Here is a 16,312-nt window from a genome sequence, read left to right as displayed (position 1 = left end):
TTGGGGTCAGGGAGAACGCTAAGCGAGCCCCTTTTCGACACCACACCTTAGGAACCGCAAAAGCGACATCTTTTTAATTTAATAATATGTAGCTCTTTAGCACAAACAGCTTCTAATCCGTCCTAACCGCTTGGGATTTTACAAGGCGCACGGGGAAGATCACGTGCACCACCTTACAAGGCGAGGGATCCCGGTAACAATGAGTCCAGACCTGGAATACTCCGGACCTGATAACTCATGATCCTTCGGGCGCACTTTCAGCTCGCTTGGCAAGTTAACACAAAACCAATCATTGCCACACGACGGCAAATTGTAGAGTAATATCTCTCTCCCTGGCAGCCGCCTTTTGCAAGCCCTACCGCAGTGGCACCGCACTGCTTACATTTTCACAAATGAAGAAGTAGATCCTCAGCTGACGTGGGTTCAAATTGTCGGATACCTCCAAAATGCTTACTTTCTCCCTATTCTAGTCATTATCTGGTCATTATCGGACTTAGCACCGCCCCAAATGCACAAGGACATTTAGACCATTGGTGCCAATAGGCTGCTACGTACGACGTCTGCAGGTGCCACGACGGAAGATCCGACAAGTACGGACCAGCTCGGTGGAGGCGCGATTCACAAGGGCTTCTTAAATTCAGACTAGCCCCTTTTTCAGAGCCCCTAAATTCTCGTCTTCGCACTGCTTTCTTCGTCTTTGCTTCCCCGCACCGAGCAACGTAGCCAACCTTCAACCATGACAGCTCCTCTCCAAACCGAATGGTGGGGTGCCATCCCTCCAGCACCCCGACATGCAATCACGTTTCACATGCCGCTTTGGAGCAACATGCTTCGATTCAGGGACAAAGATCCTGAGATCCTCATGAAGTTCACGAGCATGTACCCACGAATGATGCCACATAAGGATGTGAAAGAGGTGCCAAGATTCCACCACACCCTCTTTTCCCCTCCTCCGCATTCCCTTCCCTACCCCCCCTTTTTAATTTTTAGCTAACCCGAATCACAGCTCATGGCCAAAATCCTCTCAGTAGCAAAGACCGATGGCCAAGCATGCATCCCCTTCACCACCGCCGTATCTGCATCCGAATGCGTGAAATTCGCAACCTCTCCATCTCGCAAAGCAGAAGCGCTGTCACCTGACCAGCTCTCGATTCGCATCTTTGATGTTGCGAACCTCGTGAGGCTGTACGTGGTCTTTCTCCCAGCGCAGGAGAACATGGTTGCGTGGCCGTTTTGGATGAATGCTGGCGTTGGAATTTCGTCAAGATGGGCGGAGGATTGCGTCAAGCACGGTGAGGGGCTGAGGGAGGCGACGGAGAGCGAGCCGGCGCCGGTGGTGGTGGAGTGCGAGGCGCAGGGGGTGTTGCGGGAGAGGATTGCGGGGTTGATGGAACGGGTGAGATTTTCTAACTTTGAATTAGAGTAGAAGGAGCCTGTGAAGTATGAAGTAGTGCTGACTTGATAGGCCCCTGCTGGCCCGCCACGGAAGGCAAAGGTCACACCAGACGATGTGTATCTCTACCAGACAGGGATGGCATCTATCTACTCAGTCCATCAATACCTTCTCTCAGTCTACAACGCCAAGTCCGTCCTCTTCGGATTCGCATTCCATTCAACGCCACACGTTCTGGAAGATTTTGGACCAGGCTTCAAATTCCTCGGTAATGGAACGCCCGAGGAAATCGATGAGCTAGAGCAGTATCTGAAAGAAGAAGCCAAAGAAGGAAGGAAGATCCAGGCCGTTTGGCTCGAGTTCCCATCAAACCCCAACCTTTCAACACCAGATATCGGCAGGCTACGGAAACTAGCAGACGGCTATGGCTTCCTCTTGCTCATAGATGACACGCTTGGAAGCTTCTGCAATGTCGATGTCCTTGAAGTCGCTGATATTGTTCTCACCTCACTTACGAAGTCGTTCTCTGGATATGCGGACGTCATGGCTGCGAGCGCGGTGCTGAATCCTTCTTCCGCGCGGTATCCAGAGCTTAAGGCACTCTTCAAGAAGTTCTATACCAACCAGTTCTACAACGGCGACGCCGAAGCGCTGGAGAAGAATAGCAGGGATTACATGTCCAGATCCGCGACTCTGAACAACAATGCTTTGCGATTAGTTGAGTTCTTGCAAACGCTTGCTGAAGATCCCAAGAGCAGTGTAGCGAAAGTGTTTTATCCCACTACGCTGCCGTCTCTCCCTTGCTACAAGGAGCGAATGCGTTCAGCGACTGAGGACTTCACGCCTGGATATGGCTGTCTCTTCAGCGTCGAGCTGGACACTCTCGAAGCAACTGCAGCCTTCTACGATAATCTGAATCTGCACAAGGGACCTCATCTTGGTGCTCCTTTGACACTTATCATACCGTATGTGATGGCACTTTATGGGAAGGAGTTGGACAAGATGGCAGATTATGGGATGAATGAGAAGCAGATTAGGGTTGCTGTGGGGTTGGAGAATACGGATACTTTGATTGAGGAGTTTAGGATTGCAATTAAGGCGGCGGATGGGGCGAAGAAGAATACTTTTGTATCTCTTACTTGATAGAGGGGCATGGGCGCAATAGTTTGGGTGCGACAGACATCCCCAGATATACCCATCTTCCCAAGATAAGCAAGCACCAGTGACTTTTCAAAACCTGAGATAGTCATCTTGATTCTTGAACTACAAGAACGATGCTTGCCACGTAAAGCACCGGATGGTGGGCTTCTAAGATGTGCGCGTGCATAACCGCCGGTTTCCATTCCCTACCGATTACGGTGTCTAATCAACGACTCAATTCCATCCTTGCTCCAACTCGTATATCAACCCGTACATATATCTCGCAGGTTCGGCTAGGCGATGTTCAGCAGGCACTTCCCAGTTCGCAGGGGATTCCTAGTCATTGGGACCCAATACAAAGTAGGTTGGTAGAGCTTTCGAAAGGGGATCCTCATCGCAGTGAACTTGATGATCTGGTGTCGAATTGTACATCAAGTCGACGAAGTTGCAGCCCGCCTTGTGCTGAGTGGTAGTCCATAATCTCTACTATGTCTCTCCTCGATTTTTGACGTGGTCAGGCTGAGGATTACAACAGATTAGATATGGGCGATTCGATCTACGCCCTGGCAGCTTTAGCGCGAAATGCCGCCACGGCGGCATTGAACCTCACCTCACCTTTCCCATCCTCTCATCCAACAAACTCGATCGCTCCTGCACAGTCGCATATATATCCCTGGCTTCAAACGCCATCGCAACAATGACGACACCGATGCTACTGGTACAGGACAGCCCATGCGATTGCAGGCGCCCCCTGCTCAGATGATCGCTGTTTCCCCGCGCTCTGAACAAAGGGTTTCATTCCGGTGGCCGAATGAGCACGCGGACTTTGACCCAAGAAAACCTGAGAAGGCTATCAGGTGACAGATGTCGCCGTGGATCCAGCAGGGCGAAGATCGTGCCCGCTCCTACTATAGGGCCGGCCGTGCCTGCTTGCAAGTGCTGGCTGGTCTCCTGTTCGCGCATCGAATTTGTCGACGAGGAAAGCGCGACTTGGCTGCATCTTCTGACCTCACACCTTCCAAGTCCAGCACCAGGCCAAGTTATTGAGACACCACAAGATGACTCCTCTTGGCTGGCTCTTGGCTGACTCTTGGCTCCTCTCATCTCTTATATTCTTGCCCATTTCCTCCAAGTCACACTCACTGTCTCTGCTTTCTTTCCCTATACCGCCCCTACAGTAAGACATCATACTCACTCTGCAGAAATTAATGTCAGTCGTTCTCACCACCTGCATCTCTTCGAATAAACGTCAGCAGCAATGTCGAAGCTCGCACGCGACACGAAGGCAATGGCAGATATGGCGGAGGGGATGGCCAACGGCCATGGAGGAAGCTTCATGGAGCACAGGACTCGAAGAGAACGGAAATTCGATGAAGTAGAGAGCGGTTTACCCAACATCAAGATGACCCCCGCCTTCGAACGCCGTCTCAGTATAGCTACAAGGCTCCTCTCATACCTAGGCCCTCACAACCCTGCCCCTCATCCGATCACGGCGAATGATGAAGTATGGCTCTTCGACAACACCGCATATCGATCCGTGGACAATCAGTGGCGGGCAGAGTTTGTTACGGCGGAATTTGATCAGAGGACAGGACAGGAAGTGAGCAGTGCGGTTGCGGATGTGGCGGAGAATATTGGCCTTGCAAAGGATGATGCTGCAGAAGCTACAATCCAAGAACGGCTTATGCCATTTGTACAGGCGGTGTTGCCAGGGCGAGTTGTTCGCACAGACTTTGGGGGTAGAAAAGAGCTGAAGCTTGGACCGGGGGGCAGAAATGGCATCAGCAGCGACAACAGAGGACTTCCCGAGTTTAGAAATGGAGAGATTGTCTCTAGCGTGGCAAAAGTGCCAACAGGAACGACTGGGATCCTCAAAATGAATACAGTGTTTGCAGAGTCTGAGGGCTGGGGTCTGATTTCTGGTTACAACATACCTCCAAGAATTTTACAGACTCGCTAACAAGGTTCTGTAGACGTTGACGACACGATTAAGGTTACAATGACCTCAGATCCTATTGGTATCCTACGCTCAACCTTCGTCTCCGAAGCCACTCCCGTACAAGGCATGCCCGAGCTTTACTCCTTTATACAAACAACGCTATCTCCGTCGGCGCCATTCTTCTACCTCTCCGCATCGCCCTACAATCTCTACATGTTTCTCCGTAATTTCCGTGAAAAATTCTACCCTGAGGGAACTATAATCCTCCGAGATGCAAATTGGATGAACCTCTCCGGCCTACTCTCGAACCTCACTCTCGGTACTGAAGCCTACAAAGTTGATCGAATGGAGAAGATCAACTCATGGTTGCCCAAACGAAAGATGATTTGCATTGGTGACTCTACTCAAACTGACCCTGAAGCGTACGGCGAAATGTGAGTTATCTCTTCCAAACTACTACTCACACTGCTAACCTGAGCTGCAGATATCGCAATCATGATGGCTGGGTTAGGTTAATCCTCATTCGCAAGGTCACAGATATCGCCGCCGTTGGACTCCAAGAGAAGAATGATCCGGAACGCTTCGAAACAGCGTTCAAAGGAATTCCTTCCGATGCCTGGCACGTTTTCGAGACGGCTGAGGAGTGCTACCAGATTATTAAGGACGTCGTTGCGAGGAATCCTTGAAGGAACCTTGTTTATGGGCATGATTTAAGTTGTAGCCTTACTAGTGTCTAAGGAGGGCGGGCCGGTCCCCAGGCCCAATTTTGGGTCCCCAAATTTGTGGGGAACTTGACAGCGGACCGGACCGGGGACCCCAATACGGGAAGAAGAGTCTAGGTGCAGAAACCACAGTGTATGAATGCCTAGATGGCAGGCTGGGACTGTCTCCCAGCAGACTCACAGATCATACAGAATTGATTTAATCGCCCTTTATGCCCCTTCGCTCTAAGTGTTGCTCAGGTGACCTTACGTCAACCACTGTTCAGCGTCCCGTGACCGTCACCCATCACGCGTCGTTTTTCGTACAGATCCCACCCATGAATTGTTAAATTAAAGCATCTACGAAGAGCCGTCAGTTCACATACAAAGAATTCCGAGTGAGTGTTCGGTGAACAAGTTGAGAAAGCCGAGGTTCGCGCCGACCCGCTCCCAAACTCAGAATTGCCCGAGCACTTACAGGCGGTTAGCACTAGAACACAGCAAAACGCCTATCAAGAAGCCCAACGAGGCGCCTGTGGCGTTGTATTGGCATCTATTTTGGGCGTCAAAGAGGGCCGTGCAGGCTGTTCCAGGATTGTGCCGGGGGTGGCGGGGTAACCCAACCACCCCGTTTTACAGCACTTGGTTCCTGGATTCTTCCTTTGCACAAGACACCACACTACAAGCCCTCAGTAAGGTCTTCGCTACCAAATATCGAAGCATTCAATGGGTCCTGGGTGGTAAAGTTCATCTGTTACTTCTCGATGTACGCTAGCTGACCTGATCATCTAGTTTATTCGATTTGTTGCCGGGAGAAGTGGTCGATATTGTGGACTATGCATTTAACCACCACAAAGAGACGAGTCGAGCACCGAAGCTGGCTGTCAATGCTAGCTCCTGGTGGTATGCCAATATGACGGCTGCTGCAGCGCAGACTGTTCGAGACAGTCGGTTCCTCTGCCCTTTCCCCAAGAGATCCCGTGATGCTGACAAGTTGCTCATCAGGATCCGGTGTAAATGCCAACCCAATCGAGAAAAACATTTTATTCTATGCCCTACAAATCTTGAATTTGGGAATCGAAGTGCACTTCGTTTTTGATGGGGGGAAACGCCTGAGTAACGGAGGGAAATTATATCCAGGCCACGATCCGCCTTCTCAGCTCTTCCGAGACACCCTTACAAATATCGGACTCCCTTGGCACCAAGCTCCTGCTGAAGCAGAGGCCGAATGCGCGAAGATGGAAACGGAAGGAGTTGTTGATGGGGTATGGTCCGAGGATGGTGATGCGCTGGCTTTCGGTTGCAAAACTCTCATCAGGTTCCAGCCAAAAGTGGTGTCCTCCACGGAGAATGGCGAAGACGTGCGAAAGAGTAAAACACACTTCAAAATCTACAAACTGGATAATCTTAAAAGTCAACATCCGGGCATGGACCGAGAGGGGTTCATCCTACATGCGATTTTGAATGGTCATCCGAAGGACGTTGGGGAGCTGTACGATCTTGGACCGCAGGACGTGCTCAATGCCGCCGAGTCGGGCCTTGGAAAGTCTTTGTGCGCGGCTTCAACCACTCAAGAGAATATGAAGCAATGGGCAACAACAGACTTCGCTAGGTATCTGAAAGATACGAGAAGAAACCTCGATATTCCGCCAGACTTTCCGAAATGGGAGCATGTCCAAGATTACCTCAACCCAGTCGTATCGGCCCCAGTAGTATTTTCAAAGCTTCCGCAAGCACAAAATCCCTTTTGGAATGAAAAGGACTTGTTCACATTTCTGGTTGACAAGTTTCAATGGACTATCACGCAGTGGGTGAAGTACGTCGTACCTGTACGAATCGTTCGGGCTCTGCTTGCAACTGAGGAGGGGGGAGCAAGCCAGCACGATTATCTGAAGCTAAAGTGTGACCTGCTAAAGAAGCCGACCCCGAGAAAAAATCAGAGCTCGCAGAAGAATCAGATCACGAAAAAGGTGAAAGCGACTTTCTTACTCTGCAAGGCGACCTCGCTGGATACCACAAAACTTGGAACCACAGAATCCTCGAGGAGGGAGTTCGAAACTCTATCGTGGATCATTCTAAAAGCTAATTTCAATGGGCAGCGACCCATAACCTCTTTCTTGCTCTCACCCGACTCAGCTCGAAAAGGCAAAGCTGTAGCTTCAACGCCAGGCTCCGGAAGGCCGGGGCCTAGCGGGACACCCCTCACACCACCATCCGCCTCGCCATCTAGCTCAAACGGAGAAGGTTCATCAGAGCGACGTGAGAGGATGAGGCGCAGTCAGAACCCGCCCCTCAGTCCAACACCTACCAGCAGAAAACGCAAACGCGCAGTACCGTTTGCTATGGCAAGGGCCACAAAAAATATCTCAAGAGCACCCACAAAGAATAAGGAACCTAAAATCTCATCTACACAGGCGAATGATATTGGCAAGGGCAAAGTCAAGGAGATTCCGGATTCGTCAAACATGAGAGCAAACGCAAAAAGAGCTCGATTACAGCCAACCTCTCCCCAAGACTCCGGTGAGGATCTCTCTGGTGACCTCGAGAAGAGGCCAAAGTTGGTTGTGGAACAGCATCCATCAACACCACCTGCGCAAATCACAAAGCCAGCAGACGCCATCAACAACATCATAGTCATCGACTCGGACTCAGATGATGATGTATTCGGCAGCTTCCCACCAGTGGCTGCGGAACAGCTCCTATCAACACCACCTGCCAAGAGAACAGCAGATGCTGACAAAGATTTTATAATGCTTGATTCGGACGAGGATGAAAGCGAGGATGATTATGGCAGCTTCCCGTCTGTGTCTCAATTACCTCCTATACTTGGGAATATGCCCGCGAAGATTGTTCCGGATGGTGGCATTGTTGACGACTCCTCTGGCGATGAGTATGGCAGTTTCCCGGCTTCGCCTGATCTCCGCGCTTTACCGTGAAGGTTGTTCTCGACATTCTGCCCTTGGAAGTAACTCGGCGTATGACGCCCGAATTCTTCATACCACGGGCGATTCTTGGGGAAACGTTCTAGTGGGCAGCTGGTGTTCAGGCTCGAGATTCGTGATATCCCACCCCCATGGAGTTGATTCCATTTATTTCGTTCGCGGGCGCCTTTAGATACAGGAGTTATGCAGAATAGATATGATACTCTGAAACCTTAAACCTGAGGCGATTGCACAAAGGGAAAATCGTTGCTATTTCTTGACCAGTCGGATAGTTTGTTGTTTCGCGCCAATCCTCACCTCACTTTGCGTGCGCGCGACCCACGACCCACGTGACCCCTCGCCGCTCTGCACACCCTCGCTTCACCTCAACCTCATCCATCCTCACTGGCCTTCTTATGCACACCCCACCGCCTCATCTCTGTTCGCCCGTCTTGCCTGGAATGTGCCCATTACTAGTCGCGCCGCCGTCGAGAGCGTCAACCCCTGGCGAGAAGGATTTAGGGGAGCTAGAACGGGCTCCAGGGGCCGCAATAGGCTCCTGATATGAGAATAGGCTCCCGGCCTGACTATCCTCGTATCATATATTATTAATGCTGTTATAGAGGTGTAGTTGGAATTCTGCCTTGCAATATACACCTGATTCTACTCTCTGCCGCGATTCTTCCTCTTAGGTTCTCTTCCCTCGCCCGCTCTCCTTGCTATTTTACACTGAGACTTTCAATAACGCCTCTATTAGAGTCTGTATTAGCATAGATAGCATAAGCTGGGTTAATGGCAGCCCCCCAAAAACTGAGTGCTAACAGATACTCGTTCGGCCGGGCTCACCTGGTTCTCGCTTAGCACGCTTACCAGGTAAGGGAGGGCAATACGTAAAAACCAGCAATACGCAAATTTTTCCCCGCCCCCCCACCATCGACTTTTTAACCCACCAAAATGCCACCCAAAGCAGAAGCTATTGAAGAGCGAATTGCTAAGGCCTCTGAGGCTGTGGATCGAGATCCTAGGCTTAAAGGAACGAAGGCTATAGTCTATTTTGGGGCCCCGTATAATCGATTAATGGCCCGGCGAAGGGGTCGTCCTGCAAGCAACTCTCGGGGTAGATATAATAAAAAACTCTTAGTATTATAAGATAAGTCTTTAAGAGATTATCTCTTAATACTCTATATCTCCGGGCGAAGTCCTAATCTGGAAGCGATTTAAATAGATACCTCTAGGCTAGTTTATTATAATACTAGTAATATTGATTTCTCTATATCTCGCAGATAAATAAAAGCCTGGATTACCTATAATTACGAATTTCTAAAGCAAATTCGAGAGAAACCAATATCTATAAAACGTCTGAATATATATATTATAGAGAATATTAAGGAGTATTTTGCCAATTTTAATAAGTATAAGAGAAAATGAAGTATTTATATAGAGAATATATCTAATTTTAACGAGAATAGCTTCCAAATTAGAATAGTAACGGGAAATATTATATATATACTACTGGATTATAAAGTAATATATAATACCGATCCAGATAATCGAGAATTAGTTATAGTTATAGCTATAATTAATTACGGTAAAAGGAAGGTTCCTATATATATTATTTTTAAGGAAGTATACTATCTTTATAAATATTTTCTATAGATACTTAATAGTAATATTAAATTTATATACTTTCCTACTAGTTTTATAAATAATTGCCTGAGTTTATAATATCTCAAGTACTTTATTAAGTACTATCCTCTTTTATAAACAGGTACTTATAGGATCTTGATTTTCAATAGATATAGTTCTTATTTATCTAACGAATTTTTATATTTCTACTAGAAGAATCGCATTTAACTATTTAGATTACCTATATATATAACTTATCTTCTTTAATTACTTAACGTTATTATCTTCTAATCTTTAAAATACTGGTTTTAAAAGAAGCTTTATCGAGAGATTTTTAATAGTATAGAGAAGTTTAATAAGATAGACTTTTTTGTGATTTTCTAGAGATTTTAGGATAGGGTTTTCAAGAGCCGGTATATTATAATCTCTTCCTTTGAGAAAACTGGATTAATATCCCTTAATTTACTCAGAGTTCTATAGAAAATAAAAGAGTATAAAGAGCTTTTAAAGTATCTGCGAACTCTAACTCCTCCTCTATAGTACTCTTTACCAATTTTACTTTCTTCTCCTGGTTTTACTACCCTGCCACCCCGTACTTCTACCTATAAAGACTGGGCAGATTGGCCTATATTATTAATATTATATATATGAAAACGAGGCATTAATTATATTAAAAATTATATAATATAATTAATAAATAGTATACCTATTACTCTTTCGGTTTTATATATATAAGAGAAGGTAGAAGCGGTATTAGAGAGGTTAATTTTAGCTGGTACTCTCGCTAGATAAAGGGTACTAGATCTGGGCCTTGCAGAGAAGGAGCGTTTAGCTAGGAAAGAAGGAGCTAGTAAGATTATTCAGAAATATGGGAAGATTACTATAAAGCAAGGAAGAAAGGATATTAAGGCAGATAATATGGATAAAGCTCGGGTAGTTAATATGAGGTATGCTAGGCTAAATAAGCCTTGGAGAAATAAGTATAAAAAAATAATGCAAAGGTTTGAAGCTAATTACTGGGATATAATTAATTAGAAAATAAAGGCTATTAATTATGATTTATAGGAAAAATAGGGGTTATGGTGGGCTAAAACTCTATGGTTCTATATATATAGGGAAAAATTTGCGTATTGCTGGTTTTTACGTATTGCCCTCCCTTACTTGGTAAGCGTACTAAGCGAGAACCAGGTGAGCCCGGCCGAACGAGTAATCCCTCTAATTCTTTCGCTTATACTCGCTGTTACGAGTACAAGATCTAGGGCCTGGAAGACAAGGTTAGACTGTTTCTATTCCAATGATTCAAAGCTAAAGAAGAGAAGAGGATCTCGAAGGAGCCTCGGATCTAAATAATCGCGAGCTATGTACGGACCCACGTGCTAGCTTAAGCTCGTGATACGTGACCTCGACTTATGCCTCCCGACTCGACTTCGTATGCCTAGCTAGTTTTAGTCTAATCCCTACTAGTATCGCATATCGTAATAACCATAATATTACCCCCTCCCTCGAAATAAGCTCGTCCCCAAGCTTTAAAAGTCCCTATTGAATTCTCAAGTCGCAGGTCACATGTCAAAGGCCAGGGGCCTTTTGTACGTGACTTGAAGGATTTCCGTCTGTCGTATACGGTTCCGGTAGTATATTGTTCCTGGTATAGTCTAACTAGTAAGGAAGATTCTAGGGCGGTTCTAGCTATTCGGGGTTCTTGTTATAAAAGTCCTAAAGAGCCAGGGAACTATTACTTAACGAGGATACTAGATACTATTTTTTTTACTAAACTCGGTACTTGAGCTTTCTATAAAACAGCTTTACTACTAGTATTTCTTAAACTTCGTATTCCGTTTCCCTGTCTTATAGTTCTAATAGTAGAGGCTCCGGATTTACTTATCCGGAAAAGAAATTATCTAGATCTTTATATAACTTCTTTATATAAAATACCGGATATATTCTTATTAATTCCGGAAACTTAAACCTAAAGAAATATCCGACTTATTTCAGGATTTCATATAGTTCTTCTATTTAGTAAACTAGCTTGCGGCTCGGGTAATTATTTTTTTAGTACTTAATAATAATTTATATCTTATTTCCTATTTTAAAATCTATTAGTTAGTAGTACTTATTAGCTTAAATAGTATAATATACTTATATTTGTATTATATTCTCTTATATCTTTTATTATAATTTATAAAGCTATATTACTAGAGCCTTTACTTTTTATCTATTTAGCTCTTTTTTCGGAATATCTAATTATACTTGGGTTTCCTAATTAAATAATATTCGCGATTTATAGCCCTTTTTTATAAGAAACGGGAACTAGGCCGTAATTTCGTAAACTAGAGCTATTTATTAGTAATTAATTATTAATACTTATTTATCTTAATTATTCAAGTAATAATTCATATAAGAATATAGCTATTAGTTGAAATACTAGTTAATAATCTCTATCTAGCTATTAGTTTAGGAATAGTTAATAGTTAATAGCTTAAACTTTATCTAATATACTTATAAAACTTGCTTTAAAAATCTAATATAAACTAGAAGCCTTAATTAAATATTATAATTCCGAGATATTAACTTAATAAATTATATAAATAAGAAATAGAAGTACTAATTCTTAGCTATAACTATATCTCAAATAAGAATTATAATAAGGTATTTACTTAGATAATTAATAAAGATTACTATTATATTATATTTATTTTTATTCTCTAGATATTTCTCGAAATCTACTAATATATACTATTAAGAGTAGTTAGAAACTAGTAAGAGATATAAGAGACTTAATTTCTTATTTCTAGAAATATAGAATTATTAGTAAATATAGTAATTATTCCTATATTAATTAATATTTATATCCTGGCCTAGCTAGTAATAGCAGGCCTAAAGAAGCTATTAAAGCTTGACTTATCTTAGGTATTTTATTAGGGGCTATATATATTCCTCTTAAATAAGAGTAATATATAAGAATATCTCGGGTATTATTATACTATTAAATATAAATAGCTTATTATATTATAAGAAAAATCCGTCTTATAATATTTAAGTGCCTTTTTTCTTATTTCTTGTCTTATTTTATAGCTTTTCTAGCTTTAGTAACTTTTAGTTCTCGCGTAATAACTTATTTATAAGCTAGATATTATTATATTAGGCTTTTTTCTGAACCGGACTTACTAAAGCCTTAATTAGAGCTAACTAGAAATCCCGTATAATATTATTATTAATCTTTTATTATAAGAGAAGAATTTGGGTTTAATAGGTTACTATTACCTTATTCTAGGTAGCTATATTCTTGTATTTCTTGTTTAGGGCATTTGCTTATTTATTTGACTTATTTACTTAATATATAAGCTTAAAATAGTAGTAAGAAAAATACTTTACCTAATAAGCTTGTTTTATTAAGAGCTTTTTAGTAATTATAAAGTACTTAAAAGCTCGATAATTTGAGTAAATTATAAAGAGTACCTTTTATAGGCCTTTTAGCTTTATTTATTATTTAATTAAAAAAAGAATAATAGCAAGTATTTCTTTATTATAAATATTATAATTTAGTATTACTAATTATATAGTTTTAAAGAAAAATACTACCGGATATTAGAATTTTATTTAAGAATTTTATTATAAGAAAATACTAGTTATAACTTTATTTAATATATCTGTTTTAATTATAATAAAGAGATTCGGATTATAATAGTATAGAATTAATACCGAGAATATAGCTTGCTTTAGCTTATTAAAACCTTTTTAATACTAATTTATCTATTTATATAGAACTCCCTTATATATTAAAGCTATTAGAAGCTTTATTATATAGCTATATTCTATAATAAAATACTAATAAAAATTATAAAAGCCCAGAAAGCCTTATATTTCCTTAATTATTATTAGTAATTACTATCTTATCTAAACTTATTTTAATACTTTTAATAGAGATAATAAAACCTAAGTATTTTATATAAGTAATTTTAAATTCTAATTTCTTAATATTTACTTAAAAGCTAATATCTTATAGCTATTAAAGAACCTTTTATATATAGTTTTTATACTTAAGGGAATTATTTAAGTAAATTAGAATATTATTTAGATAAGCTATATAAAATATATTAAGATAATTAAAGAAAATATTATTTATATATCTTTAATATATAATAGAGCTATTAATTAAGCCTTTTCAAAGAACTTTATACTTATAAGCCTTATATCTTATATGAAATATTATAAGTTCTTCTAATTTTGGGTTTATTTAGATTTAATAAAATACTTATTAAATATCTAGCTTTATATAAACCTTAACTTAAGCTAATTATATAAGAATCTTATAAATAAAAGAAAGAAAATAATAATTCTTTTATATTAAGTTATTTAGTTTATAATAGTTAATATAGAATTAGAGAGCTTTATTAGCCTTTTTTATAAAAAGAATTAGAGATATGAAAGAGAACTAACTTAACTTAATAAAGCCTTATTAGAGGTTTTCTTTAAGGAAATACTTAATCTTTTATAACTTATAAGTTAATTATTAATAAAGCGGGAAATACTCTAGGTTTTTTGAGCCCTTAGAATTATTAATCTGGATCTTGTAATTATAGAACTAATATAAGGGCAAGATATTTAATATTTCTCTTAAGAAGATATTTATAAAGTTTTTAAACTCTCTTAATAAAACTTTTACTAGCTACTATAACTTTATTTCTTCTAATTATTACTTGCCTGAAATAAACTTGTTTTCTTATTATAATTCTAGCTCTTTATTAATCTCGAAAAATAATATTATAAAGAAAAAGTTCTTTTTTTTAATAGATTTATCTAAAAAATAGCTAGTAAGATTTCTATAATATTAATTATAGGCCTTAACTAGCTTTTATAGCTTTTAGATAATATAGCTTTAATATTTCTATTTCTGGCTTAGAAAAAACTTCTATATTTCCTAAAGCCACTTATATTTCTTTATAAAATTAAGCTTAATTCTTTTATTATATATAGCTTTCTAAGCCGGTCTTATAAAAAGAATTAGAGAATTTTCTTTTTATAATTTAAGATTTCTAGAACTTATTTATAGCTATAGCTTTATTTCTTTTATTTATATCTTTTTAGTATTAGTTATTCTTTTTAGGTTTTAAGTTCTTATAAATAATAGTTAGAACCTTATTCTAACTTTTCTTTTTAGACTAATTATCTAACTAAATTAATCTTCTATTCTTATAATTAATTAAAATACTAATACTTATAAACTATTATTATTATTATAATTCCCAGATATCCGGTATCTGAGATATCTTACTAGATACCAAATGCCTTCTAAGTATATATAATACGACTGCCTTACTAGGGAAGTATATTTGGAATATACTAGAGATATTTAGAAGGCTAAGTCTTTTTGGGACTAGTATATTATAGGATATATATATTCTCTTATAGCCTTCTATATTCTAGTTTTCTCTTCCTTAGCTTTGAATTATCTTTATAAGAGACCTTTTATCTTGCTTTCCAAGCCCTAAATACTATATCTGTAATAGTATTTAAAGCTTATTTTTTTTAATCTTATAGAGAATTTTAAATAAACTAATTCAGAACTATTAGAAATATAGGTATTACTAAGATAATAGAACCTCAGAAATACGAGTAATAGATTCCAGAATAATAAAAGCAAAAAGCTTTAGAATTCTTAGAGGAATTAGGTATTTATACTTTTATAAATATATACTAGTAGTATATTAGAAATTCTTTCCGAAAATCCGAAAATTAAAGAACCTTAAATAAAGGCTACTCTTTAATCAAGTTCTAGAGTAATAGATATATATAGGCTAGTAACCTGATTACTACTCTCAAGCCCTATTCTATAACCTTATAGGCCCTATATATATACTAGTAATAAGACTACTAGAAAGAATATAATAGAGGAAAAGTATAATAGGTTAATTTCCCAGAATATTATATAACTAGGAACTATATTAACTTTTGCTAAGGCTTCTAGTAAAGCTCTTACTAGTTTAGGTTATCCTATTAGCGGCCCTTTCTAAACCGAATGTCTTATTAGTATTTCTAGAGAATTTATAGACAAGTTTATAAAAATAGAACTCTCTGCTTTTATTTTGAAGCTTCTAGATACTAATAACTATATTATTACTAGAGAGTTATATAAATAGACCAAGAAGCCTAATATCTTATTCTCAGATATTAATATTATTATAAAGAGCTACTAGGAGAATATCTAGAGAGCTCTTTTATATAAGAATACCATAGTTATAATAAAGCTATTCTCGAGAATACTAAGCTCTATAATACTAAACTCGAGAATAATATTAAATGCTATATAGCTATAGTAGATCGGTTTATAATAGCTTTAGCTATTCCTGTTCCGGCTACTCCGAATTTTTTTTAAAGAATTCCGAACTATTTCCCGCTTATTCTCGTCTAGAATTCCCTATATCTTATGCTTTCTTTAGAGGTACTAGAGTTATTAAGCTTTCTAATCTTATTTTCTTTACTAGAGATTATACTATCTTTAATAACTAGCTAGTTCAGATTAAGAACAAGTTATAAAGAAATACTAATTTATATCTTTTTAAGAATCTCAAGATTATTTACGTTTCTAGTAAAC

At 39.8% G+C, this 16,312-nt stretch overlaps 3 protein-coding genes across 3 annotated transcripts; all 3 read left to right on the top strand.

Annotated features, from left to right (window-relative positions):
• The first annotated feature begins 480 nt into the window (after positions 1 to 480).
• Positions 481 to 2,633, top strand: K444DRAFT_614995 (PLP-dependent transferase). Its single transcript, XM_024880630.1, has 3 exons — positions 481 to 916; positions 1,007 to 1,396; positions 1,466 to 2,633. Exons 1-3 carry the CDS (start codon positions 737 to 739, stop codon positions 2,534 to 2,536), a joined length of 1,641 nt encoding a protein of 546 aa, XP_024734498.1. The 5' UTR covers positions 481 to 736; the 3' UTR covers positions 2,537 to 2,633.
• A 1,236-nt stretch (positions 2,634 to 3,869) lies between these two features.
• K444DRAFT_592999 (uncharacterized protein) lies at positions 3,870 to 5,403 on the top strand (the record flags this gene model as incomplete). Its single annotated transcript, XM_024878276.1, has 3 exons — positions 3,870 to 4,455; positions 4,507 to 4,906; positions 4,957 to 5,403. 3 exons carry the CDS (start codon positions 3,870 to 3,872, stop codon positions 5,156 to 5,158), a joined length of 1,188 nt encoding a protein of 395 aa, XP_024734497.1. The 3' UTR covers positions 5,159 to 5,403.
• A 457-nt stretch (positions 5,404 to 5,860) lies between these two features.
• On the top strand, positions 5,861 to 8,336 carry K444DRAFT_592997 (uncharacterized protein). Its single transcript, XM_024878275.1, has 3 exons — positions 5,861 to 5,910; positions 5,958 to 6,120; positions 6,179 to 8,336. Exons 2-3 carry the CDS (start codon positions 6,087 to 6,089, stop codon positions 8,107 to 8,109), a joined length of 1,965 nt encoding a protein of 654 aa, XP_024734496.1. The 5' UTR covers positions 5,861 to 5,910; positions 5,958 to 6,086; the 3' UTR covers positions 8,110 to 8,336.
• The last annotated feature ends 7,976 nt before the right edge of the window (positions 8,337 to 16,312 follow it).

Source organism: Hyaloscypha bicolor (genome assembly GCF_002865645.1).
Source record: "Hyaloscypha bicolor E unplaced genomic scaffold K444scaffold_116, whole genome shotgun sequence".
NCBI classification, from domain to species: Eukaryota; Fungi; Ascomycota; class Leotiomycetes; order Helotiales; family Hyaloscyphaceae; genus Hyaloscypha; species Hyaloscypha bicolor.
The sequence above is the reverse complement of the archived record's forward strand: the minus strand, read 5'-3'. Positions and strand labels throughout refer to the sequence as shown.

Excerpts from the sequence above, each read along its gene's own strand:
- K444DRAFT_592997 (XM_024878275.1), top strand. The coding sequence starts at position 6,087 with ATGACGGCTGCTGCAGCGCAGACTGTTCGAGACA. Across the intron at positions 6,121-6,178 it reads AGCGCAGACTGTTCGAGACA|GATCCGGTGTAAATGCCAAC; the intron begins GTCGGTTCCTCT and ends GTTGCTCATCAG.
- K444DRAFT_614995 (XM_024880630.1), top strand. The coding sequence starts at position 737 with ATGACAGCTCCTCTCCAAACCGAATGGTGGGGTGCCATCCCTCCAGCA. Across the intron at positions 917-1,006 it reads CACATAAGGATGTGAAAGAG|CTCATGGCCAAAATCCTCTC; the intron begins GTGCCAAGATTC and ends CCCGAATCACAG. Across the intron at positions 1,397-1,465 it reads TTGCGGGGTTGATGGAACGG|GCCCCTGCTGGCCCGCCACG; the intron begins GTGAGATTTTCT and ends CTGACTTGATAG.